General features: G+C 39.6%; 1 protein-coding gene across 1 annotated transcript; it reads left to right on the top strand.

The window, feature by feature from the left end:
- The first annotated feature begins 5,180 nt into the window (after positions 1-5,180).
- On the top strand, positions 5,181-16,953 carry LOC140522772 (triggering receptor expressed on myeloid cells 3-like). Its single transcript, XM_072638047.1, has 5 exons — positions 5,181-5,236; positions 11,339-11,502; positions 12,157-12,498; positions 15,456-15,578; positions 16,103-16,953. The coding sequence occupies exons 1-5, from the start codon at positions 5,181-5,183 to the stop codon at positions 16,135-16,137; spliced, it is 720 nt and encodes a 239-aa protein (XP_072494148.1). The 3' UTR covers positions 16,138-16,953.
- Positions 16,954-26,805: the final 9,852 nt, after the last annotated feature.

Below are 26,805 nucleotides of genomic sequence, written 5' to 3'. Positions count from 1 at the left end.
GGAGACTCTAAGTGTTGTCCTGGCCTACTTATAAAGGAAAACATTCAAAAGGAACGAGCAGTAGTATAGCTCACAGCCCAAGAACAGACCAGAGCCTCAGTTCCAACATGTATTCCAGGCTGGAGAGGAAATACCAGGGAATGGATACCAGATCAAAGGGTAGACTACACATCTGTCCCTATGAACAAACAAAGCCTTCCAGATAACTGATAGAGGCAGAGTCCAACAGCACCCCACTGTTGCTCAAGCTGAAACTCAGGTCAGAAATAGATTAAGTGGACTGTAAGTACATTTGCCCTGAATTACACTACATAAGGAGACCTACATATGGAGGGCTTTCATGTCCTCAGTCTCTCCCTTAGGTCCTAAAATTACAGAGAACTCAATCCTCACAAAAGCAGCAGACTTTTACTCCAGAACAACCACAGAGTCCACCCCTTGCACAAGACTCAGGCAGGAAATCAGCTAAAAGAATGTGCTATGAAAAATAAACCCAAACATAAAAGGTTATTTTGTTAGCAGGGAAGCTTAAAAAATACAGTTGAGAAGACAAGGAAAATTCCCAAACATCTATACGCAATGACTCAGGTTAGGTGCCAACTCAATTAGAATTCCTGGAAGAGATGATCCAAGACTTAAAAACTGTTTTTAGAAATGAAATGAGAGCACTTGAGAAAAATAATTGGAATAGACATGAGAGATATGCCAAAAAGAATTAGAAAGGGGATTAATAGTTTGGAATAAGAAACTGAAAACTTTTCCTAAGCACTAAATTCCCTGAAAATCAGAAAGGACCAAGCAAAAGGTGATGACTCCATAGCACAACAAGAAATATTAAAATTGAGGCAATGAATGGAAAAAAGAAGAAAACTTAAAATATCTCATATTATACATGGAGCTGGAAACCAGATTAAGAATATATAATTTAGTAAATATTGAAACACCTGACAGCTCTATCCCACTGAAATACCTAGAAATGGTGAGAAATATTACCCAGATCTTTTACAACTCGAGCATTAAACAGAAGTATAAAAAAAAAATCTACCAACACTTCCTAAAAGAAACCTCAAACTGCAAACGTTCTGGAATATTATAAATTAAATCTAGTTCAATTCAAAACAGAGCAAAGAAACAAGCAAAAAAAAAAACCCTTGTAAACATTGTATAAAAGAAAGACTTCAGATACAAAGCTACTACTCAGGATCCCACAACCATCTTCACAGTCATGCATCTGGCAAGCTTTGTGTTATCTGGACTCCTCATTCTCACTCACCAACACACAACCACCCATATGCATACACACACACACAGACACACACACAATCTCATACCCAATATGCTGCCATGGCTTGTCAATTTGATTTCCATAACATCTCTCTCCTCTGCCCCTTCGTCTCCTCTGACACTGCTGTCACCCTGCTGCAGACACTCATCTCCTCATTCCTGTACCACTGCAATAGCCTACTGGGTGCCTCAAGTTCCTGGTCCATCTTCTTATGAGTGACTAAAATGATCTTACTGAAGAATACCTCCCACCATGACCAAATGCTAACCACCATACTCTGGGAGCTCCCCCATCACCTCCAGGAGCAAATATACAATACTTTGGCATTCACAGCCCTTTCTTCTCATCTTTCCAGTCTTCTTATATTTTTCTCCCTATCCCATGCTCTCCACAGCCCCCAACCTACAGAGCCTAAATAAATGTTTTTCTTTTTTTTTTTACTGAATAAGCTCCTTCTATGTCCAGCTTCCCTTGTCTCTGTGGATGAGACACGGGGCCTCTGTTCCAAACAAAGATATTCTCTCTGGCTTCCAGACTCTCACCTCCTACTGCACCTGCCTGATCTCAGGCTCCAGAAACAAGAATGAGAATATCCTGACCCTGATCGTGCCTGTTCCGGAATTTTCTTAATTCTATTTTTATTAATCTTGACTTTGGTTTTCAGAACTTCTAATTTTGGAATTATTTGGAGATTTTTAATTTGTTCATTTTCTAGCCTGTTTAGTTGCTTATCCAATTCATTGATCTTCTCTTTCTCTATGTTATTCACATAAGCATTTAGAGATATAACACTTCCCTTAAGCACCGCTTTTGCTGCATCTCATATATTTTGGAATGTTGCCTCATTATTGTCATTCTCTTAGATGAAATTGCTGATTGTTTCTACAATTTGTTGTTTGACCCACTCATTCATTAGGATTATTTCATTGCCATTGAATTATTTGTCTATCTTTCCATAGCCATTTGCTACATGTAATTTTTATTGCATCATGATCTGAAAAGGACATATGTAATATTTATGCCTTTCTGAATTGGATTATGAGATTTTTATGTCCTAATATATGAGCAGTTTTTTGTGTAGATGCCACATAGCACTGAGAAGGTATATTCCTTTCTATTCCCATTTAATTTTCTCTAGAGTTCTACCATATCTACCCTTTCGAAAATTGTATTCACCTCTTTAACTTCTTTCTTGTTTATTTAGAGGTTAGATTTATTTCGTACTGAAAGGGGGAGTTTGACATCCCCCACTAGTATAGTTCTGGTGGTAATTTCTTTCTGTAACTCCCTTATCTTCTCCCCTAAGAATCTGGATGCTATACCACTTGGTGCATATATGTTTAATAATGCTATTGTGCCTTAGGGATTCTGGGAACCCTGAAATGCAAGTGTATTGGACACAGGTTTGTTTTTGAAAGAATTCTACCACTTCAGTCTTCTTTCAGTCCAAGTAGCTAGTTTTAATGTAACACCAACAGAAGCAGGCCTGACTCCTAGTGACTCTGCAATACTTTTGATCCCAATACAAGCAGGCCTGATTTTAAAAATCTGAGAAATTTAATGGGGCTAAGATAGACACTTTGATACAGAAAGGCTGTGGTAAAATCTAGATGGGATTAAGGGTAACAAGTAACCAAGTGCAGATGATTTAGGGAGTTAAGTGGCCAGAGAGCCACAGTGAAAGAGCAGTTAAAAGAATTATTGACTGGGATGAGCCAAATGGCTCAGGTGATTGCCAGGGATCCAGATTCAGGGAATGGGTTCCTGAAACTTGTGGGAAAGTTCAGGGGCTTTTCCTCTTTGGGATTCAGACCCCAAAGATATGGTCTTTTCCTTTTAGGGGCCCAAATCCTTTCCCAATATCAATATTACTTCACTGTCTATGTTGCCTTTTAAAACAATATAGTATGCTTCCTTATCTCTTTTAATTAGATCTATTTTTGCTTTTGATTTTTCCGAGATCACCATTCCTTTTTTTTTCACCTCAGGTGAAGCATAATGTATTAATTATGCTTTTACCTGTACTCTGTGTGTATTCCTCTGCCTCAGATGTGTATCTTATAAACAACTTACTGTAGGCTTATGGTTTTTAATCTACTCCCCTGGTTCCATTTTGGGAGAGACTTCATCCCATTCACATTCACAGTTATGATTACTAATTGTGTCTTTCTCTCCACTCTATTTTCCCCTTGTTTATGCTTTTTCTCTCTTTCTCCCTTTCCCTCCTCATTAGTGTTTTTCTTATAATCACCTCCTCCCTCAATTTGCCCACTCTTTTCTTTCCCTTTTCCCTACTACTTCCTATAGGATAAAGTAGATTTCTAGACCAATTGACTGTATATGTTATTCCCTCTTTGACTCAAACCCGCTGAAAGTACAGGTCAAATAAGGCTCATCTTTGAACTCCATCCCCTTCTTTCCCTCCACTGTAACAGATCTTTAGTCCTCTTCATATGATGTACTTCACCCTTTAATGCCTCCTTCAATTCTCAGAATAAAGATACAGTTTCAAGTAAGCAAGTCAGTATTAACTTCTCATGTAGGGATGTGAACAGTTTGCACTTATTGAATATTATACACATATATTTTTTCATTACTGTTTACCTTTTAACATCTCTCTTGAGTCTTGTATTTGAAGATCACATTTGCTGTTGAGAGTTGGTCTTTTCTTCAGGAATGTTTAGAAGATCCCCATTTCGTTGAATGTCTATCTTCTTTTCTGAAAGATTATACTCAATTTTTCTGGGTCATTGATCCTTAGATGTAATCCAAACTCCTTTGCCTTATGGAATATGACATTCCAAGTCCTCTATCCTTTAAAGGTGGAAGCTGACAAGGCCTGTGTTATCTTGACTGTAATATCATGATATGTAAATTGTTTCCTGCTGGCTGCTTGCAGTATTTTCTCCTTGATTTGATAATTCCGGGATTTGGTTACCACATTTCTTTGGTATTTCACTTTGGGATCTCTTTTAAGAGGTGATAGGTGGATTCTATCAATGACTACTTTACCCTCAAGTTGTAGGACCTCAGGGCAGTTTTCCTTGTTCATTTCTTGAAAGATGCTGTCCAGGGTCTTTTTTTGATCATGACATACAGGTAAACCAATAATTCTTAAATTATCTCTCCTGGATCTATTTTCCCTATCAGTTGTTTTTCCAATGAGATATTTTACATTTTATTCCATTTAATCATTCTGTTGACTTTCTTTGACTGACTGTTGCTATCTCATATAGTCATGACCTTCCACTTGCCTGACATTAGTTTTATCATATTGTTTTCATCAATCAACTGTTGTACTTCCTTTTCCATTTGGTCAATTTTGCTTTTTAAGAAATTCTCTCCAGGAATTTTTGTGCTTCTTTTTCTATTTGGTCAGTTCTACTATTTAAGAAGTTGCTTACTTCAGTATACTTTTTTTCCTATTTGGCTAATTGTCATTTCTAAGGAACTGTTTTCTATAGTCACTTTGTGTCCTTCCTTTTCCAAGTTGTTAACTCTGTCTTTCATTCTTTTCACAATTATTCTTCTGTCTCTCTCTTATTCAACTTTTAAAATCCTTCCTGAGCTCCTCCAACCAGGCTTTTTGTTCTTGAGAGAAGTTCATATTCCCCTTTGAGGTTTAAGATATGGGTACATTGATAATATTGTCCTCTCACTTTATGTATTGATCTTCCTTGTCCCCATAGAAAGACTCTGTGATCATTGTTTGTTTCTGCTTTTTGTTCATGATGTTTGGTTATCTCTGGCTTTTAAAGCTGAGCTCTTCTGCTGGAGTAAATGGGGCACTGACCCAAGCTTGTTGTGCCGGGGGGCCAGGGGCCTAATCACTGATTCTGTAAGCTGGGGCCACAGGTGCTTGCAGCTGGAAGGAGTCTGGAAGGGGTCTAGAAAAATGCCTGGTGTTAAGCTGGGGTTCTATTGGTGGTACCTGGTGTTTCCTGAGGCCAGGTGAGATTTTTCTACATTTCCCCAGTGCTATACTGAAACCTGTTGGGTTCTGGCCACTGGAGGATACCTGCCCAAGCCAGGTTGTGCTTAAGTGCTTCGTGGTTCTCCAGGCTAATGTCTGCCAGTTCCCCTAGCTATGCTAAGGCATGTGGAGAGTCCAGTCCATCTTTCTATTGGCTCTGCTGTTTCAAGATCTTTCTGGGGGCATTATTTTCTGGTTGTTCAGAGGTCAATATGGGAGAGTGACAGCAATTTATTGCTTACTCTGCCACCTTGGCTCCCAGAATTTCAATCTGCATTTCTTAAAACAAAGATATGGTGCTCTCAATACATTCCAGGGGCTCCCTCTCACATTCAAGAGCCAATACACAATTGGCATTCTAATGTCTTCATAACCAATTGGATTTAAACAGAGAGGACTGTGCAAGGGTACCAGCTTTACTTTGTCCTTGGGAGTTTTCTGGTTCCAATGGCCAGATATGGGTTTGAATGACTCAAGATGACTCCAGATGCAGTGGGAGACCATACACAATTTGATAACTGCTTGTGGACTGACTTACTGACTGACAGAATTCCTAATCTATTACCTTCCAAACAGTCCCTCCTCCCACTCCACAGGATCTATCCAGACCTGGCTCTGCTCTTAATTCTGGAGTAGAAACAATGACAGTTGCTCTATTCAACTATATCCATGAATCAGCAAAAGGCCATTTGTAAGGGACAAAAAAAGTTACTCCTGTCTTTTCTTAAAGACCATAACCTCACTATGAGAAATGAGTCAAGAGCAGATTCCTTTTGCATGAACTCTGAATCCAGGAATTACAATGTGTCTGAAAGAGCATTGTCCTGAGATCTGAGAGAACTTGGGTCTACCCCAGCTCTGCTTCTTATTTGTTTGGAAATGTTCCTTAGCTCCTCTGAACCTCTGTTTGCTTATCTTTCAAATGCAGAAGATAAACTAGTCATTTTCCACTTGTGGGCTCTGTGTGGAGCCCAACAATCATTGCAAGCGATCCACCTCAAGAAAAAACTCAGTAGCAAAAATAAAAATACCAAAGTCACATATTTTTTGTAAATGTATCAGTAATATGTCTTCAACACACTTATTGCTCTTCTGCACATCAATGCCTACTAAGAGGAGGCAGGACAGCATATAATATAGGATGACTTAGCATTCTGTGCCTAATTGCCCTCCCTCTTTTCCCCCACCATGGTCAACCCTGGAAATAATATCAGGAATTCCACCAAGGGTAGCTCTTAACTCCCTTTACAAACATTTAGGTTAGGTTAACTCAAAACTTTGCAAAGAAAGTCAATAGATGCCTTTCTCACTCTTCCCAGAAGGAAATCTCACAAAGGATTTTTCCCATTTTTGGTAGTGAGCAGATCTGATATTCTGATCAAGTCACCCTTGGCATAATCAATTAGTTTGTTCCACTAAATTAATCTGCCACACAACAGGATGCATTAACCCAATGGTAATACTATGACGTTAGGCTAACAGAGTTCATGGACCTTCATTGTGTCTCCTGCTATGCAGGTTCATGTTCTCCCTTGTCTCATGGAAATGAACATGACCAGGGTCCAGATTTCATCTTTCCCCACATGATATTTGACATGACTGAGTATCATACTACCTGGCCTCACTTTAGCTTTTTATCTTCTTTAAGATCAGTGGATGTTCTCACTGCTCTCTAAACTCAGTCTCAAACCTGTGGCTGGTCAGTTTCTCAAGGTCAGGACACTGCACATGAGAAGTGGCAGCTCTCATCAGCTTCTGGGAGATATATGCAGAAAATGCTTTAAGAACACAGAGGTAGCCCAGAAAAGGGAAAAAAAATAAGACCATACAAGGTTACTTTTCTGGTGAACAGATATCTCCTCTCATCCTTTCATATGAGGAAGAACAATGCTTACCATCAGGGAAAGACATAGAAATCAAGGCTTCTGTATCCCAAACAGGCAAAATAAATATTCAATGGGCTCAGGCCATGGAAGAGTTCAAAAAGGATTTTGAAAATCAAATTGGAGAGGTGGAGGGAAAACTGGGAAGAGAAATGAGAGACAGGCAAGAAAAGCATGAAAAGCAGGTCAACAGCTTGCTGAAGGAGACCCCAAAAAATGCTGAAGAAAATAACACCTTGAAAAATAGGCTAACTCAATTGGCAAAAGAAGTTCAAAAAGCCAATGTGGAGAAGAATGTTTTAGAAAGCAGAATTAGTCTAATGGAAAAGGACTTTCACAACTCACTGAAGAAAATAGTTCTTTCAAAATTAGAATGGAACAGATGGAGGCTAATGACTTTATGGGAAACCAAGAAATCACAAAACAAAACTAAAGGAAAGAAAAAATGGAAGATAATGTGAAATATCTCATTGGAAAAACAACTGACCTGGAAAACAGATCCAGAAGAGACAATTTAAAAATTGTGGAACTACCTGAAAGCAATGATCAAAAAAAGACCCTAGACATCATCTTTCATGAAATTATGAAAGAAAACTGCCCTGAGATTCTAGAACCAGAGGGCAAAATAAGTATTCAAGGATTCCACAGATCACCGCGTGAAAGAGATACAAAAAGAGAAACTCCCAGGAACATTGTGGCCAAATTCCAGAGTTCCCTGGCCAAGGAGAAAATATTGCAAGCAGGTAGAAAGAAACAATTCAAGTATTGTGGAAATGCAATCAGGATAACACAAGATCTAGCAGCTTCTACATTAAGGGATCGAAGGGCATGGAATATGATATTCCAGAAATCAAAGGAACTAGGACTAGAACCAAGAATCACCTGCCCAGCAAAGGTGAGTATAATACTTCAGGGGAAGAAATGGTATTTCAGTGAAATTGGGGACTTTCCAGCATTTTTAATGAGAAGACCAGAGCTGAAAAGAAAATTTGACTTTCAAACACAAGAATGAAGAGAAGCATGAAAAGGTGAACAGCAAAGAGAAGTCATAAGAGACTTACTAAAGTTAAACTGTTTACATTCCTACATGGAAAGACAATATTTGTAACTCTTGAAACTTTTCAGTATCTGGGTAGTGGGTGGGATTACACACACACACACACACACACACACAGAGAGAGAGAGAACAGAGTGAATTGAATAGGATGGGATCATATGTTTAAAAAATGAAATTAAGGGGTGAGAGAGAAATATATTGGGAGGAGAAAGGGAGAAATGGAATGGGGCAAATTATCTCTCATAAAAGAGGCAAGCATAAGACTTTTTAGTAGAGGGGAAAAGAGGGGAGGTGAGAGAAAAACATGAAGTTTACTCTCATCTCATTCCACTAAAGGAAGGAACAAAATGCACACTCATTTTCATATGAAAACCTACCTTACAATACAGGAAAATCGGGGAGAAGGGGATAAGAAGGGTGGGGGGGATGATGGAAGGGAGTGAATGGGGGGGAGGAAGCAATTGGAGGTCAACACTCATGGGGAGGGACAGGATCAAAAGAGAGAACAGAAGTAATGGGGCACAGGATAGGATGGAGGGAAATATAATTAGTTCTTACACAACACTACTATTATGGAAGTCATTTGCAAAACTACACAGATATGGCCTATATTGAATTGCCTGCCTTCCAAAGGGAATGGGTGGGGAGGGAGGGATGAAGAGAAGTTGGAACTCAAAGTTTTAGGAACAACTGTCGAGTATTGTTCTTGCATACAACTAGGAAATAAGAAGTACAGGTAATGGGGTATGGAAAGTTATCTGGCCCTACAGGACAAAAGAGAAGATTGGGACAAGGGAAGGAAGGGATGATAGAAGAGAGGGCAGATTGGTGCTAGGGGCAATTAGAATGCTCAGGGTTTTGGGGTGGGGGGAGGGGACAAATGGGGAGAAAATTTGGAACCCAAAATTTTGTGAAAATGAATGTTAAAAGTTAAATAAATAAATAAATAGATAGATAGATAAATACGTAAATAAAAAGAAACTGATAGCCAGACAGCTTAAGAGATTTGCCCAGTAAACTTGTAAATGTTACTAAATACTAATAACTAACTACAAGATCCAAGGAGTAAATGTTGCATCCAAAAATTGAACCTAGGTCTTTTGACTCAAAGATTGTTTCCTTCCCTTACAGCATTACTTTAATATCTTCAGTGGTACACTTCCCTGACTTCTTTTTAGACCAGTAGTGAGAAACCTCTGGCCTCAAGACCATACGTGGCCCTCTGAGTCCTTGGGTGTGGTCTTTTGACTGAGTCCAGGTTTTACAGAACCAATCCTTGTATTAAGGGGATTTGTTCTGTGAAGTTTGGATTCAGTTGAGGGGCTGCATTTGAGGACCTAGAGGGCCACATCAACTTCCCCACCCCTGTTTTAGACTGTATAATAATTCTCACACAGAAACCTGTCAACTTTTATTCCATACTTTCCAACGAATATAACTGCCAAACAAATAATAATAAAAAAAAAAAGAACACAGAGGTAACCAAATGACTTTCTACTCAGAACATTCTCCCAGATGAACTTTTAAACCCAGTGATTCTTTACATTTTTGTTTCAGGACTCAAATATACTCTGAAAAATTACTGAGAATCTCAATGTGTTTTTATAGGGGATATATCTACTAATATTTACCATATTAAAAATTAAAAATAAGTTTGAATCAGCAACTCACTAAATAATTCAATGAAATAATAATAAGAATTAGAAACATCCTACATGTTTCTGTACTTTCAGAAGTTAAAAACAACTGTCTTTAAAAAAAATAAAAGTGACAAGTGTCATTGTTTTACATAATTATGGAAATCTCTTCACTTTCTGGCTTAATAGGACAAGACTACATTCTCAAATCTGCTATCCATTCAATTTGTAGCAACATGTTCTTTTAGCTGAAGTACATTAAAAAACATCTGGACTCAAATTGTTGGAAAAGGGATGTATATTTTAAGAGGCAAGTACAAACTTAGTAAAATTATGTAAATAGTTGTGCCCTATTAAGAACCCCAAAAAGAGGTTTTGGACCTGAGAGGTACCTGATTGTGCAGTAAATAGAATGCTGGGGATGGAGTCAATTAGTGCTGGGGGCAAATACAGTCTAAGACATTATATTAATTGTGTGACTCTGACAAAGTCATTGACCCTCTTTATGACTCAGTTTCCTCAAAGGTAAAAAGACAGCTAGCAATAGTACCTACTTCCATGAATTATTGTGAGGATCAAGGAGATAATACTTGTTAAAAACATTTAGCTTAGTGCCTGATACATAGTAGGGACCATATAGTGCTTTCCCTTCCCTGCTCTCTTCCAAAGGTCCTTGGACCATTGAGAACTTCTGGCTTAAATGGTTTCTCTTGGCCATTAATTTATGCTCTATGGTCATCCATAACTTTCATGGAAAGCAGTCTTAGATATATCCCTTTCTTTTCCCCAGGGGAATGATGGACAATAATTTCTGATTAAACCATAGGACTGTGTGTCCAGCAGTCACCTACCTCCTCATTTTCCCAAATCTCTTTAGCCAGAACACCTCCCTGGAGATGGAAAAAGGACAGAGAGGTCTTAGTAGGAAGGACTTAGGGTGACCAGGAAGTAGAGGAAGAAGATAAAGAGTTGATGTTTCAGTCTCTCCATGTCCCACTGATCTCTCTTGGCCATAAGGAGAGGACAGGGAGAAGTGGGAGTGAGGAGATAGCATGCTCATATCCTGGTTGTTCTTCCTGAATAGATTCCCCAATATACACCTCCCCCCGACAGGAGCTCTCATGCATTTGAGTTTATCCTCTCAGACCAGACAGCTCCAATTCCATTTTCCTGGATCCTGATGAAGTGCTAGGCCCATGTCTCCTTTCCTTCACCCTCTTCCCTAAGCCCAGGCTTTTTGGTTACCTAGACACTGGACAGATATGTATGAGATAGAGAAGCCTATGGTGTACCACAAGCTGCAGAAGAGGTTGTAGGGGTCAAGACTCTACCTGAGCTGGGTCTCTAGGTCATCCTCGAAATCAAAGCCCTGACCAATGGAATGCCCTAGACATAAGTGATCTCATCCTTCCCCTAGAAGGTCAGCACTTCTGCTCCTTCTACTCCTCCCACTTCCCCAACGATAGCTCCCCACATTCTCTCTTATTTCTTCTTTCTTCGGAGAGGCTCAGAATCTGGAAGTGGAGAATCAGGACCAACACCCTCCTGCCATCCATCAGCCAAAAGACAGCTTGAAGACACCACCTCCCATGTCCCCTACCTCTTGACCCATGGAAGAATGATGGCCAAAGCAGTTCCACTACTGCTGTTGCCTTTTCTGTTAATAGGTATCTGGGAGTGGGGGTTGGTGAGGGAAGGGTTGAGGTGATGACTGGCAGGGAGCAGAGAAGAGAGAGGAGAGTGGCAGAGGGAGGAAGTTCAATGTTGTGTGGCCATGAGGGCCTAGGGAGGGATGGGAGCAGTGGTGTGCTAGAGCCAGCTCACACTGGATTGGAACGAACTGATGCTTACATTTCTAGTGAGAGTTTTTAAAATTGGCAAACAGTGCATACAAATAAAGTGGTGAGTATTAGTTCTATTGATTGACTTAACTTAAAAAGTGTGCAGTGGGAATGTTAATGCAGATTAAGCTTTAAAATGTGGAAAAAGTATGTACATGGAAATGGATATGTTTATATATAGAGAGTGACAGAAGGGAGAGAAAAGAGAAGGAAAGAATGAAAACGCAGAAGGAAGAAGAGGAAGAGGGCAGAGGAAGAGGGAAAAAACATTGAGAGAACTGGTTGTTAGTTGTCTTCTAGCACACCAGTGATTAGGGACTCCCTTGGTGAGGGACTGGCTCTTGGAGGCACGTTTTCCTGGAAGATGTTATTGAAGGAGACCAGCTCCCAGGACCTTGTTCATATTCTTCTCATAAGGAAGAGAGGGGACTCAAGTCAGACCCAGCTGGGCTCCCCCTGACCTGATGATCTGCTTTTTAGGGTCACAGGAACAAGTGTTCCAAATGAAGTACGAGGAGGGGCAGACACTCACAGTTTATTGCAGTTACAAGCTCCAGAGAGTTGAGACAAGGTGGAAAACCTGGTGTAAACTGCAAGAAAATGGAAGGCTGTGTGATCATCTAATTACCAGGACACCAGTCTTCCTTGGACAACTTAGTGATGCACGAGTCTCCCTGCTGGATGACACTTCCACTGCTACCATCACCATCACCATGTCTAACCTCACTGTGGAGGATTCAGGCATCTATTGGTGTGGAATCTATGACTCTGCCAACAACACTATTGACATTCTCAAAAAAATCAGGCTGGAGGTTGCCCCTGGTAAGTCCCTATACACTCAATCCTCTTCAGTTCAAGCAGAGCTTAGGAAATACTTTCCGTGAATGTGACCCCATGGTACCATGTGAGCATATGCTTCCTTGGGGTCTCCAGGGAGAAGCTGCTCAGCTGCTTTCAGCTCTCCAATATCCTGCCCCTTCCTTTTCCCATTCTATCCCCATTTCCTTCCACATTCTGGTTTTGATGGTAGTTCCTCTTCTGCTTCCTGGGAAGATGAGGCACTTTCTTCTTTGCTCTCATTCCATGCAGGGCAGAACATATGTCCTGGGGCTGCTAAGTCTTGGGTGTCCAGTGTCACACACTCACACTCATTCATGCAAATGCACCTGTGGCTTACACAGGCACAGACACAAACAGCGTTCTCCCAACATATACACAGACTCACAGAATTTTGCCTCAGTGATTAAGATGCCTGAAGCTCTGACCTCAGAAGACAGGGTGGTGAGTTCCACCAGATATATTGTTGGAGCAGATCCTGGCAAATTCTGATGAAAAGAATAGACACAGGGTCAAGTCTCAGTGGTGAAACTGATTATATTATTACCCTAAGAGGTCCTTCTACCTCTGTTAGACTTAGTTCCTCATTTGTACAGCACAATTGAGGAGGAAAGTGTACCATTTTAACAATGAGTATGGGAAATACACTTTTGGTGGATCATAAATGCTCTGAAGCTGGAAACAAGTTAGTATTGCCTTCATTCTGGACATGAACCACACCCTAATCCTGGGGATAGAGGAAGTATCAGGCCCTTCCACTGCCTTGGGGGTGGAAAAGGAATCTGATGGTCACTTTGGCAGTAGAATAAATAGACTAGAATAGATAACAATACATAAAGAATGGAATATGATATACTATCATCTATTACCCACAGCATGCCTGCATATGATGCCTAAAGGTTTTTTTAAGGCCCAACACCTCACTGGGGCCAGCAGCCTAGTGTTCTGGACCCTACAGGGACAAGAAGAAAGGTGAAGGTGTGTGGTCAAGAGCCAGGTATTTCCTTCTTCTGTTCTTTCAGCCACAATGTTCAAGACCACCAAATGTTCTCCACTTACCACTGATGTACCTCTCACCACCTCTGCCACCCCCTTGGCCACCAGCAGGTACAACTCCTTTTTAGAAATCCATTTTTTCTCAGGAGTTCCCTCAGCAGTTAGTGTGGGCTGTCTTGTGCTGTCCCAGACTCTTAGTCTAAGGTCACCTCTTTCCAGCCTTCCATTCTGGATGGGAGAAGAAAAGGGCAAACAGAGGGAGATGAGAGTTCCTTGGGCCTAGTGGGACTGTTCTCACTAGTTTCTGCCTTCTTCTCATTTCAAAGTTTAGGATGACTTGAAATCTGATTTCTTTCAGCACTGGCTGCCATTTTTCAGTCCTGAACCCACACTCCTTTGTGTCACATGCTAATCCAGGGCTGGGGAAGCTTTTCATGTTGAATGCCACGTTAACATATAGCTGTAATAATATATATACATATATGAGGAACAAAAATGAATTAATGAAAACAAGGGGATTTGATCTATAAAATTTGGATTCAGTCAAAGGATTGAACTTAAGGACACAGAAGTCCACAGGGTCCCCACCTCTGTACTGAACCCTTCCCCTCCTGAACCACTACATTTCTGTCAGTAGATATTGTTTATCACACTTTCTCATCTCCAGATAAACCAGACAAATCACCCAATTCCTCTCTGTTAAACACATCTCTCTTCTTGATAAGCTGGACAGCATTCCCTCATGGCCAATGGACAGAGATCTGGCTATGTCACCCCAGAACCTTTAGTGGCTCCTTATTACTCTCAGGATATAATCCAAACTCCTGGGTTCCTTCTCTGACTCTGGGTCCAGTCAACTTTTCTAGATTCCTAGAACTTTCCTTTATTCCTCATCCTTCATTCTCCAGTCAAATAATCTTTCTTGCTTTTCCACACACAGGACATGCCAGCTCTCATTTCCATGCCAGCACTGTCTCTGTCCCAGCCTCCAAAGCAATCCTCCCCAACTCTACCTTTAATTATCTGGAGATTCCTCCAAGACTCAGCTCAAGTACCTCCCTCTACAGGAGCCTTTCTTCATTCCCCCTAATTGGCAGTGACTTCCCTAAACATTCCTTTGTATTTATCTGGTTAGAACTTTGTATCTTCCTGTTACTGCATACACTGTCATTCCCCAGAACATGGGGGAGCTCCCTGCAAGAGCAGATCCCTTCATTTCTGTCCTTCTCTCCCACCATCCAGTGCAGCTCCTGGATCTGGACAGGCTGTTGATTCCTTATTGCTGCTGGACTCATTGAGAGCCTCAGCCCTGCTATGGGCCCCTGTGACAATAGAAAACTAAACACAAACAAATCAAATCTTCCTACATCATGAAGTCACACAGTGCAGAGAAGTGATGACCAGAATTCCTACTGAAGGATGCTTTGTGTTTCCTCTCTCCTCTTCCCCTTCCTTAGTGTGTCACATCAAACACCCTCTTTGTTCTTTTATTCTCAGGAGCCTCCAGCCTGTTACTATTCCCTGGAGGAGCCAGGGAGGCCCCCTCTTCTTCACCCTTAATCCATTAACCCTTTATAGGGGACACACTGTGTACCAAATGTGAACAGTACTTAAGGAGGAATGTATCAGCAAGTCAGTCAAGTACCTACTGTATGCTGTTGACTCTGTTGAGCTCTGAGGATACAGAGGAAGGAATACAAAACCCATCTCTGCTCTCAAAGAGCTCACAGAAAAATAAGAGAGACAATATACAAGCAATTCCCTAGAAAAATCGACGTACAAGATAAATTATACAGGAGACAACACACACAGGAGATAATCAGCAGAGGGAATATAGGGAATCTCTACAGATAGAGCTGAGGGCTAGACCTAAGGGTCACTCACCCTGCCACAACACTGCTTTCCTATACCTATATCTCACTTTTCTTGTTTACCTTTCTCCCAAGGTCGACCACACTCTTCCATTTTCTCCAATTCCCTAGCTCTCCAAGCACTATGTGGGCTCCTTGTGACCAAAGGCCTAGTCTTCACAGCTCTGCTTGTTCTCCTGTGCAGGTGCAGGGGCCCAGGTGAGTACAGACCCTCCATCTGACTTCATTTTAAATGCATCAGGAAGCATGGCCTTTTCAACCCCCAGACAGAAGCAGTTCCCTGAACTCCAAGTTCTGAATGAAAGATGCTCAGGCATTTCTAAACATCTCATTCTTGGAACCACACCCTGAGGTGTTAATGACTGAGAATTCCTTGAAAATATAACACTAATAAATAAATACCAAGGAAATGTTATCCTGTATATATGTAGCTGGCATTTCTGGTATTCCCCTGCAGGCTGTGAGCTGGAGGCCATGTGGAGGCCTTGCTGGACACACACTGAGCTTGTATTTCCAAAGGAGTGGGAAGAAGGAGGGATAATGAGAAAGTGAAAATGGTAGCTTGTTCATCTTTTTCTGTGCCATTATTCTGCCTCTGTGACTGGGACCTCTACCTAGACATCATCTTGGGTGGATTTGGATCAGGGTTTGGGGAAAAAAGAGTAATTTCAGGCTAAAGGACAATGAAGAAAGATTAATTGAACTTTCTCTTATTTCCTCAGAGAAAGGGAGGAACCACTCTGAGCTTTCTCAGTAACAAAAAGACTTGAAATGAAATGAATTCATTGCAGTGTACATCCCAACCTGATGCATGTTCCTGCCATCCTGAGCTTTGCCCAAGCCAAAGGCAATATGGGGATTTCCCTATCAGGACAAGAAATTCAGTCACCATCCCCATTCTGATTCCCTGCCCACATCAGTGAAGTCCTTTGCGTGCACTTTCAGCTCTGAGTGGACCTCAAAATTCACTCCTTTTTCTTCTTAGGATGAGAACCACCCCATATCTGTTCCTGGCATTCTTGTCTCTCTGTGGATGGGTCAGTCTCTTTCTCTTGAGGACTTAAAATGACACCTCATTCCATTTGATATGAAGCTCAACTTCCTGGGACTCAAGACCTTTCAAAATGTGTTCCTCGATTATTGATCCATTCTTCTTTCTCACCATTTTCCTGCAGAGAGAGACTCTCTGGGCTGGCCAGATTGGGCTCTTCACATTCCATGGAATATCATATGAAACTCACAGATAAATGCAGGTCACTCACCTGTACATGATTCCTGGGTGCTACATTTGACCATTTATGAATATTGTCTGCATTACATTGTACATTTATTCATTTTCTTGCCTGTTTCCCAATTTTGTCTTATTGTGATTCAGGCTGGTCTAGGTTTATGGGGACTCTGTCAATGTCTATTGTATTATAAATGAGAATTGGTAAGATTTTTAACTATTTAGTAATACATTTCAAATAAGAATAATGAATCTTTTACATGTTGAAAAACTTTTTTGAATAAAAAATAAATGTTTAGAAAAAGCAAAATTCATGAGAAGAGTCACATTATTGTATATATTCCTGCAAAACTCTTTAATGTCAGAATCAATAAGAAACAGTTCAATTGTCCTATTTGATTCTGCATTCAGGTTGTTGTTTATGGTAGAGTATATGGAGAAAATTTGACCTCACACAAGGAGGAGAATAAAGACTGTAAGAGACAGAGTCTTAGTATTATGATGAAGCAATTTTTAACGCAGCCTCTATTCGGAAAGGGTATAAGGGACCTTAAAGGATTCTTCAACCATACTTTAGCAGTCTCTGGATTCAATGGTGTGTGAGGGTTCCTTCAGCTTCTGAGCTAGTTGATATGCCTAGCAACTGTTCTCTGGAACTCAAGGGACCAAAGGGGAAATAATCAATTTCTAGTTAGTTTTCAGGACTGTGTGTTCAACATTCAACCCTCCCCTTGTTCCTAACCCTCCATAGACAAATCCCTTCCCTGAAACTGGAAAAAGTTCTGGTAAGGCTGTGTGGGGAGGATCTAGTGTGAACAGAAAGAAGAGATGGGATAGTCTCTCACTTGCCACTGGCTGCTTCTAGCCAGAGAGTGATTAACAAAACTGATAGCGAAGAGATCCAGGAGTCTCCATCTGCTTCCACCATAGATCTCCTTTCTATGTGTATGCCCCCATATTCCTAGCAGCTGCTGTCCACTTGAAGTGGTCCCTCTCAGATGAAACAGCTCCATTCCCATTTATCTGAGTCCTGATTGAATCCCAGCTCCAAAGCTACCATCTTCGTCCCCTCACTCTCTTCCCAAATCCTCACACTTTTCGTGATCCTAAACATAGGGTTCATGGGTGGGAAAACAGAAAATTAGTGCAATAAGACAAGCTCCATTTTTAGCTCTGTCCTTCTTCAGCCTTAGGCAAGGGCTCTAGGACAGCCTCAGTGTTTAGGGAAATAAAGCCAAGATGGTAGACTAGCAGGAAGTTAGAAAGGCAAGCTCCCCTCCCAAAAAAACTTTAAAATCATGTAGAAAAGGCAGCAACCTGAATCTCGAAGGGGAAATGCAGAACAAGTCCCATTGAGTCATTTGTCTAGCTCATATTAGCGCAGAGAGAAAGGTAGAGAGGTCTTTAATGAGATGGGAACAGAATACTGTATTGCTCAGGAAGAGAATGAGCACCAGGTCAAGACGATGTCTTATTTCCAAACCAAAGCATGTAAAACCAGGACCAAAGCACTGTAGTGGATACAAGTGCCAACTCATAGCTTTGTTGTCCATTTGCCCAGATCTAGGTCATAGATCCAGGGCAGACTAAATGGGCCCTGCCTATGAGGATGGCATTCTAGCTTAGGGAGGCCCTAAGTGGTGTCCTGGACTACTTATAAAGGAAAATGTACAGAAGGAAGGAACTGTAGTATGGCTCACAGCCCAGGAACAGACCAGAGTCTCAGTTCCAACATCTACCCCAGGCTGCAAAGGAAATAGTAGGGCATGAATACCAGATCAAAGGGTAGACTATACATCTGTCCCTATGAACAAACAAAACCTTCCAGAGATCTGATAGAGGCAGAGTCCAATAGCATCCCACTGTTGATCAAGCTGAAACTCAGGTCAGAAATAGATTGAGGACAGCAAATATACTTGCCCAGAATTAGACTACATAGGTAGACCTTCATGGCAAGGGGTTTCAGGTCCTCAATCTCTCCTTCAGATCCTAAAATTACAGAGAACTCAATCCTCACAAAAGCAGCAGACTTTTACTCCAGAACAACAACAAAGTTCACCCCTTACACAAGACTCAGGCAAGAAATCAGCTAAAAGAATGTGCTATGAAAAATGAACCCAAACATAAAGAGTTATTTTGTTAGCAGGGAAGCTTAAAAAATACAGTAAAGAACACAAGGAAAATTTCCAAACATCTATAAACAATGACTCAGAGAAAAAATACAGGTTGGGTGTCAACTCAATTAGAATTCCTGGAAGAGATGATCCAAGACTTAAAAACTGTTTTTAGAAATGAAATGAGAGTACATGAGAAAAATAATTGGAACAGACATGAGAGCTATGCCAAAAAGAATTAGGAAGGGGATTAATAGTTTGGAATAAGAAACTAAAAACCTTTCCTAAGCACTAAATTCCCTGAAAATCAGAAAGGACCAAGATAAAGATAATGACTCCATTGGACAACAAGAAATATGAAAATCAAGGCAATGAATGGAAAAAAGAAGAAAACTTAAAATATCTCATATTAAAAATGGAGCTGGAAACCAGATTAAGAATATATAATTTAGTAAATATTGAAACACCTGACAGCTCTATCCCACTGAAATACCTAGAAATGATGAGAAATATTGCCCAGATCTTTACAATCACAGCACTAAGCAGAACTATAAACAAAATCTACCAGTCACTTCCTAAAAGAAACTCAAACTACAAACGTACTTGAACATGATAAAGCAAATCTGCTCCATGTCAAAACAGAACAAAGAAATAAACTAAAAAAAAACAAAACAAAACCTTGTAAACATCGTAAAAAGAAAGAGTTCAGATACCAAGCTACTACTCAGGATCCCCAAACCATCTTCACAGTCATGCATCTGCCAAGCTTTGTGTTATCTGGACTCCTCACTCTCACTCACCAACACCCACCCACCCATCTGCATACACACACACAGAGACACACACACGCAGTTTCATACCCAATCCGCTGCCAAGGCTTGTCAATTTGATTTCCATGACATCTCTCTCATCTACCTCTTCCTCTCCTCTTCCTCTCCTCTGACACTGCCTCCACCCTGCTGCAGACACTCATCTCCTCATTGCTGTACCACTGCAATAGCCTGCTGAGTATCTCAGGTGTCTGGTCCATCTTCTTAGGAGTGATTAAAATGATCTTTCTGAAGCATATGTCCCACTATGCCCAAATGCTAGTCATCATACTCTGGGAGCCCCCCCATCACTACAAGGAGCAAATATCCGATACTTTGGCATTCACAGCCCTCTCTCCTCATCTTTCCAGTCTTCTTATATTTTACTCCCTACCCCACTGTCTGCACAGCCCCGACCTACACAGCCTTAATAAATGTTTTGTTTTTTGGTTTGGGGTTTTGGGGTTTTTGTTTTTTTTTTTACTAAATAAGCTCCTTCCATGTCCTGCTTCGCTTGTCTCTGTGGATGAGACAAGGGGACTCTGCTCCAAACATAGACCATTCCCTCTGGCTTCCAGACTTAGACCTCCTACTGCACCGGCCTGATCTCAGGCTCCAGAAGGAAGAATGAGAATATCCTGACCATGATCCCGCCTGCTCCAGACCCTACTGGGAGCGTCCTCAGAGGCTGCTGAGGGCTAGGGGAACAACTTTCAGACAAAGGTCAATGCCACCTCCTGGTGCTTTAATATTTCCAGACTTGGCGCTAGAGGGAGGGGAGGGGACGAAATGAAAAGGAGAGAATGTGAAGGAGGGTGAGAGAAAGGGACGAGGAAGGGAAAAGAAAAAAAGTAGTGGTGGTGGGAGGGAAGGATGTGACTAGGGTGGCAAAGCTGCAGCAACACCAGCCTGAGCAGAGGAGGGGAATCGATAAGTGCAGTAGGCAGCGGAAAGGAGAAGAAGGAGCTGCGGCCAGTGTGAGCCAGGAGCATGAGATTCTGGGGTCCCTCTCCCCTTCCCCATTACTCTTCCAGCTCCCCTTCCCGCTCCCCTTGGGGAATGCGCGCTTCCAGGTCCGTGCGCCTCAGAATGTTAGGCACTAACCACACCCGGACTGGGGAGGGGCCTCTGTCTCTTTCCAGGGAGAGATACCAGGTTGAAGTGGAGCGCGAGCCTCAGCCGCCCCTCATTCAAAGACAAGACTCCCCCCTCCGTTACCATTTCCGCAAAAAGAAAGAATTCCTCGCGCTTTCTCACTCCCCTCTCCCTTACCCCACCAGAAAGGCGGTCCTTCCCTTCCTGTCAGATAGAAGGGCACAATTTCCAGTTTCCCTAGCAGTTTTATCAAAAACTGAGTTTCTTTTTCCCATATAGGGATGTAAACAGTTTAACCTCATTGAATAAGATTTTTTTCTTTTATTTCCTGTTTATTTTTTTTTTGTGCTTCTCTTGAATTTTGTATTTGAAGATTTAATTTTTTCTTTCCTCTGGTTTTCTCATCAGGAATGATGGAAAATTCCCTATTTCAATGAATGTCCACCTTTTCCCCTGAAAGATTATGTTCAATTTTGCTGATGCTTGATTGTAATCCAAGCTCCTTTGCCTTATGGGAAATCATATTCCAAACCCTGCAATCCTCTAATGTAGAAGCAACTAACTCCTGCATAATCTTGACCGTGATGCTACAATATTTAAATTGTTTCTTTCTTGCTGTTTGCAGTATTTTCTCCTTGACCATCTTGATAATTCTGGAATTTGGCTGCAATATTACTTGGTATTTTCATTTGGGGATATCTTTCAGGTGTTGATTAGTAGATTCTTTCAATGACTATTTTACCCACTGTTTCTAGGACCTCAGGGAAGTTTTTCTTGACAGTATCTTGGAAAATGCTGTACAAGCTCTTTTGTTGATCATGGCTTTCAGGTAGACCAATAATTCTTAAATTACTTGTTTGCAATCTATTTTTCAGCTCAATTGTTTTTCCAATGAGGTGCTTTATATTTTCTACTATTTTTTTCATTCTTTTGATTTTGTTTGATGGATTCTTGTTTTCTCATAGAGTCATTAGCTTCTACTTGCTCAATGCTAATTTTTTAAATTAATTTATTTTTGGTTTTCAAAATTCATTGCTAGAAGATTTTGAGTTCTAAAATTTTCTCCCTCTTTCTCTCCTCCCCCATCCTAGGCATACAAGCTGATATAGACTCTACATCCACATTCATATTAAACCAATTTTCATATTACTCATGTTGTAGAGAAGAAATGGAACCAATGGGAGGAACCATGAGAAAGAAGAAAAAAAGGAATAGTAAAATTATGCTTCAATCTGCATTTAGACTCCATAGTACTTTTGATGAATAATGATAGGATTTTCCATCATGAGTCTTTTGAAGTTATCTTAGATCTTCACATTACTGAGAAGAGCTAAGTCTATCACTGTTAGTAATAATAAACCATTGCTGTTACTGTACACATTGTTCTCCTGGTTCTGCTCACTTCACTCAACATCAGTTCATGTAAGTCTTTCCAGGTTTTTCTGAAGTCTGCCTGTTCATCATTTATTATATAACAATGTTATTCCATTACATTCATATACCAAAACTTGTTCAGCCATTCCCCAGTTGATAAGCATCCCCTCAATTTCCAGTTCTTGGCCATCACACAAAGTGGTGCTTGTAATGGTAATTTAAATGGGAAGATCCTTCACATTCATTAATGGATCCATGTGATCTGCCTGGGTCACATGGAAGACTGAGTCACATGAGTCAAGTTACATGGGACAGGAAGGTATGGAGCAGGAAGGGTGGAAAAGGAAGAAGTGGAGATAGAGCACAGCTGAGAGGAAATTAATCAGAGCAGTCTAACCTGAGGGAGAGAGAAAGGCAGACAGATAAGCTCAAGTGTGTTTGTTTGTGGGAAAGCCTGATAATATGTATAGACTTCTTGGTTGCTATGATGGATTTCTTTGTTACCGTGATAGATTTGTCTCTAGTGTCTGATGTTTTTCTTCTACCTTCAATATGGAGAATCCATTATATTTCATGATTCAGAATTGTGCTGACATATTCATGGCTGTTGTAGGCTCTTTGTAGGCTACAATTCTATAAATATTTTTGTACATGTGGGTTCTTTTCCCATTTTTATGATCTTTTTGGGATACACTCATGGTAGTGGTATTGCTAGGTTAAAAGGTATGCACAGTCTTATAACCCTTTGCACATAGTTCCAAATTGCTCTCCAGAATGGTTAGATCTCAGTCCATACCTCCAACAAAATCTATTCATGTCCCAGTTTTCCTACATCTTCTCCAAAATTTATCATATTCCTGTTTTGTCATGTTAGCCAGTCTGATAGGTGTGATGTGGTACCTCAGAGTTGCTTTGATTTGCATTTCTCTATTCAATAGTGATTTAGAGCATTTTTTCATATGACTATAGAGACCTTTAGTTTCTTCCTCTGAATACTGCTTGTACATATCATTTGACCATTTATCAATTGGGGGATCATTTGTATTCTTATAAATTTGATTCAGTTCTCTATATATTTGAGAACTGAGATCTTTATCAGAGTCACTGGCTGTTACAATTGCTTCCAGCTTACTGTTTTCCTTCTAATTTTAGTTGCATTGTCTTTGTTGGTGCAAAAAATTTTCAATATAATGTAATCAAAATTATTCATTTTGTATTTCATAATGTTATCTGTCTCTTGTTTGGTCATAAATTCTTCTGTTCTTCACAAATTTGACAGGTAAAATATTCCTTACTCTTCTTGTTTCTTATTAGTATAAGCCTTTATATCTAAATTGTGTACCCATTTTGTCTTTATCTTGGTATATGATGTAAGATGTTCGTCTATGTCTAGCTTTTGCCATACAGTTTTCCAGATTTTCCGGCAGTTTTTGTTAAATAATGAGTTTTTATCCCAGAAGCTAGAATCTGTGTGTTTATCACACAGTAGTTTACCATAGTCATTAATTATTGTGTTTTGTGCAACTAACTATTCCACTGATCCACAACTCTTTTTCTTAGCCAGTAGCCAGTAGTTTGGACAATTACTGCTATGTAATACAGTTCTAGATTGGGTATAGCTAGGGCACCTTCCTTGCATTTCTTTCCGTTAATTCCCTTGATATTCTAGATCTTTTGTTCTTCCAGATGAATATGGTTATTTTTTTTTAAGTCCATAAAGTAAATTTTTGGTAGTTTGATTAGTAAGCCACTGAATAAGTAAATTAATTTAGTTAGAATTGTCATTTTTATTATCTTAGACTATCCTACCTATGAACAGCTGGTATTTTTCCATTTATTTAGATCAGACTTTATTTGTGCCAAAAGTGGTTTGTAATGGTGTTTGTATAGTTTCTGATTTTATCTTGGCAGGTAGACTCCCAAATATTTCATGAAGTCTACAGCAAATTTAAATATAATTTCTCTTTTTATTTCTTGCTATTGGCTTTTGCTGGTAATAAACAGAAATGCTGGTGATTTGTATGTATTTTATTTTCTATCCTGCTACTTTGATATCATTGCTTATTATTTCAAGTAGATTATACTTGATTCTCTAGGATTCTCAAAATATACTCTCATATCATCTCCAAAGAGTGTTACCTTTGTTTCTTCTTTGCTTATTCTAATTCCTTCCATTTCTTTTTCTTCTCTTACTGCTAAAACTAGCATTACTAATACAATATTGAATAGCAGAGGTGATAATGAACATGCTTGTTTTACCATTGAACTTACTCAAAATGCTTCTAGTTTATCCCCATTACATATAACGTGTTCTGATGGATTTAGATAGATACTGCTTATCATTTTAAGGAAGACTCTATTTATTCCTATGCTCTTTAATATTTAATGGGTGTTGTATTTTGTCAAAAGCTTTCTCTGCATCTATTGAGATAATCATATGATTTCTGTTAGGATTGCCTTTGATATGGTCAATTATGCTGATAGTTTCCCTAATATTGAACTGGCCCTACAGTCCTGGTATAAATTCCACTTGGTCATAGTATATTATCCTCATGATAAGTGCTGTAATCTCTTTGTTAATATTTTATTTAAATTTTTTGCATCTATATTCATTAGGGAAATTAGAAATAATTTTTTTCTCTATTTCTGCTCTTCCCAATTTAGGTATCAGAACCATATTTCTATCATAAAAAGAATTTGGCAGGACTCTTTCTTTTCTTATTTTCCCAAGGAGTTTTTATATTGTTGGAATTAATTGTTCTTTAACTACTTGATAAAATTCACTTGCAAATCCATCTGAACTTGGAGATTTTTTTTTATGAAGTTCATTGATGGTTTCTTCAATTCTTTTTCTGAAATGGAGTTATTTAAGTATTTTATTTCTTCTTCTATTAATCTGAGTAATTTAGATTTTTGGGACTATTCATCCATTTCACCAAGACTGAGTTCACTGTTTTCATTTTTGATACTAGTAATCTGGTTTTCTTCTTTTTTTAATCAAATTAATCAAAGGTTTATCTATTTTAATTTTTTTAAATTCATAATATCAACTCTTAGTTTTATTGATTAGTTCAATAATCTTCTTAATTCTAATTTTATTAATCTTGCCTTTAGTCTTCAGAATTTCTAATTTTGGAATTAATTGGAGGTTTATAATTTGTTCTTTTTCTAGCTTTTTTAGTTGCTCATCCAATTGATTGATCTTCTCTTTCTCTATGTTATTCACATAAGCATTTAGAGATATAACACTTCCCCTAAGCATCGCTTTTGCTGTATCTCATATGTTTTGGAATGTTGCCTCATTATTGTCATTCTCTTAGATGAAATTGCTGATTGCTTCTACAATTTGTTGTTCGACCCACTCATTGGTTAGGACTGGATTATTTCATTTCCATTCAATTATTGGCCTATCTTTCCATAGCCCTTTGCTACATGTAATTTTTATTGCATCACGATCTAAAAAGGATAAACATTTATGCCTTTCTCAATTGGATTATGAGATTTTTATGTCCTAATACATGACCAATTTTTTGTGTAGATGCCACATAGCCCTGAGAAGGCATATTCCTTTCTATTCCCATTTGATTTTCTCTAGAGTTCTACTATACCTACCTTTTTGAACATTCTTTTCACCTCTTTATCTTCTTTCTCATTTATTTAGTGGTTAGATTAATCTAGTTCTGAGAGGGGGAGGTTGACATCCCCTGCTAGTATTACTTTCTGTAACTCCCTTAACTTCTCCCCTAAGAATCTGGATAGTATGCCACTTGGGTGCACGTATGTTTACTAATGCCATTGTTGTAGCCTAGGGGTGCTGGAAAACCTGAAATGTGAGGGTATTGGGCACAGGTCTGTTTTTGAAAGAATTCAACCACTTCACCTTCTTTCACTCCAAGTAGCTAGTTTATTGTAGCACCAAGAGAAGCAGGCCTGACTCCTAATGAATCTGCAGTACTTCTGATGCCAGTACAAGCAGGACAGATTTTAAGAATCTGAGCAATTTAATGGAGGTAAGATAGACACTTTGAGACAGAAAGACTGTGTGAAGTACTGGATGGGATTAAGAGTAGCAAATAGCCAAGTGCAGATGATTGAAGGAGTTAAGTGGCCAGAGAGCCACAGTGAAAGGGCAGTTAAAAGAATTATTGTGGGCCAAATGCCTCAGGTGATTGCCAGGGATCTGGATTCAGGTAATGGGTTCATGAAATTTGTGGGAAAGTTCAGGGGCTTTTGATCTTTGGGGTTCAGATCCCAAAGATATGGTCTTTTCCTTTTAGGGGCCCAAATCCTTTCCCAGCATCAATACTACTTCACTGTCTATGTTGCCTTTTACCACAATATAGTTTCCTTCCTCATCTCTTTTAATTAGATCTATTTTTGCTTTTGATTTTTCTGAAATCACCATTGCTTTATTTTTTTTTTTTACTTCAGATGAAGCATAATGTATTAATTATGCTTTTACCCTTACTCTGTGTGTATTCCTCTCCCTCAGATGTGTTTCTTGTAAACAACATATTGTAGGCTTATGGTTTTTAATCTACTCTGCTGTTTCCATTTTGGGAGAGACTTCATCCCATTCACATTCATAGTTATGCTTACTAACTGTCTTTCCCTCCATTCTATTTTCCCCCTTGTTTATACTTTCTTCTCTCTTTCTCCCTTTCCCTCCTCACTGGTGTTTTCCTTATGATCACCTCCTCCCTCAATTTGCCCACCCTTTTCTTTCCCTTTTCTCCACTACTTCCTATAGGAAAAGATAGATTTCTATACCAATTGAGTGTGTATGTTATTCCCTCTTTGACTCA

This window comes from Notamacropus eugenii, chromosome 2, assembly GCF_028372415.1.
Source record: "Notamacropus eugenii isolate mMacEug1 chromosome 2, mMacEug1.pri_v2, whole genome shotgun sequence".
In the NCBI taxonomy this organism is placed as follows: domain Eukaryota; kingdom Metazoa; phylum Chordata; class Mammalia; order Diprotodontia; family Macropodidae; genus Notamacropus; species Notamacropus eugenii.
Note: the sequence above shows the minus strand (reverse complement) of the source record. Positions and strands in the feature narration are given on the sequence as shown.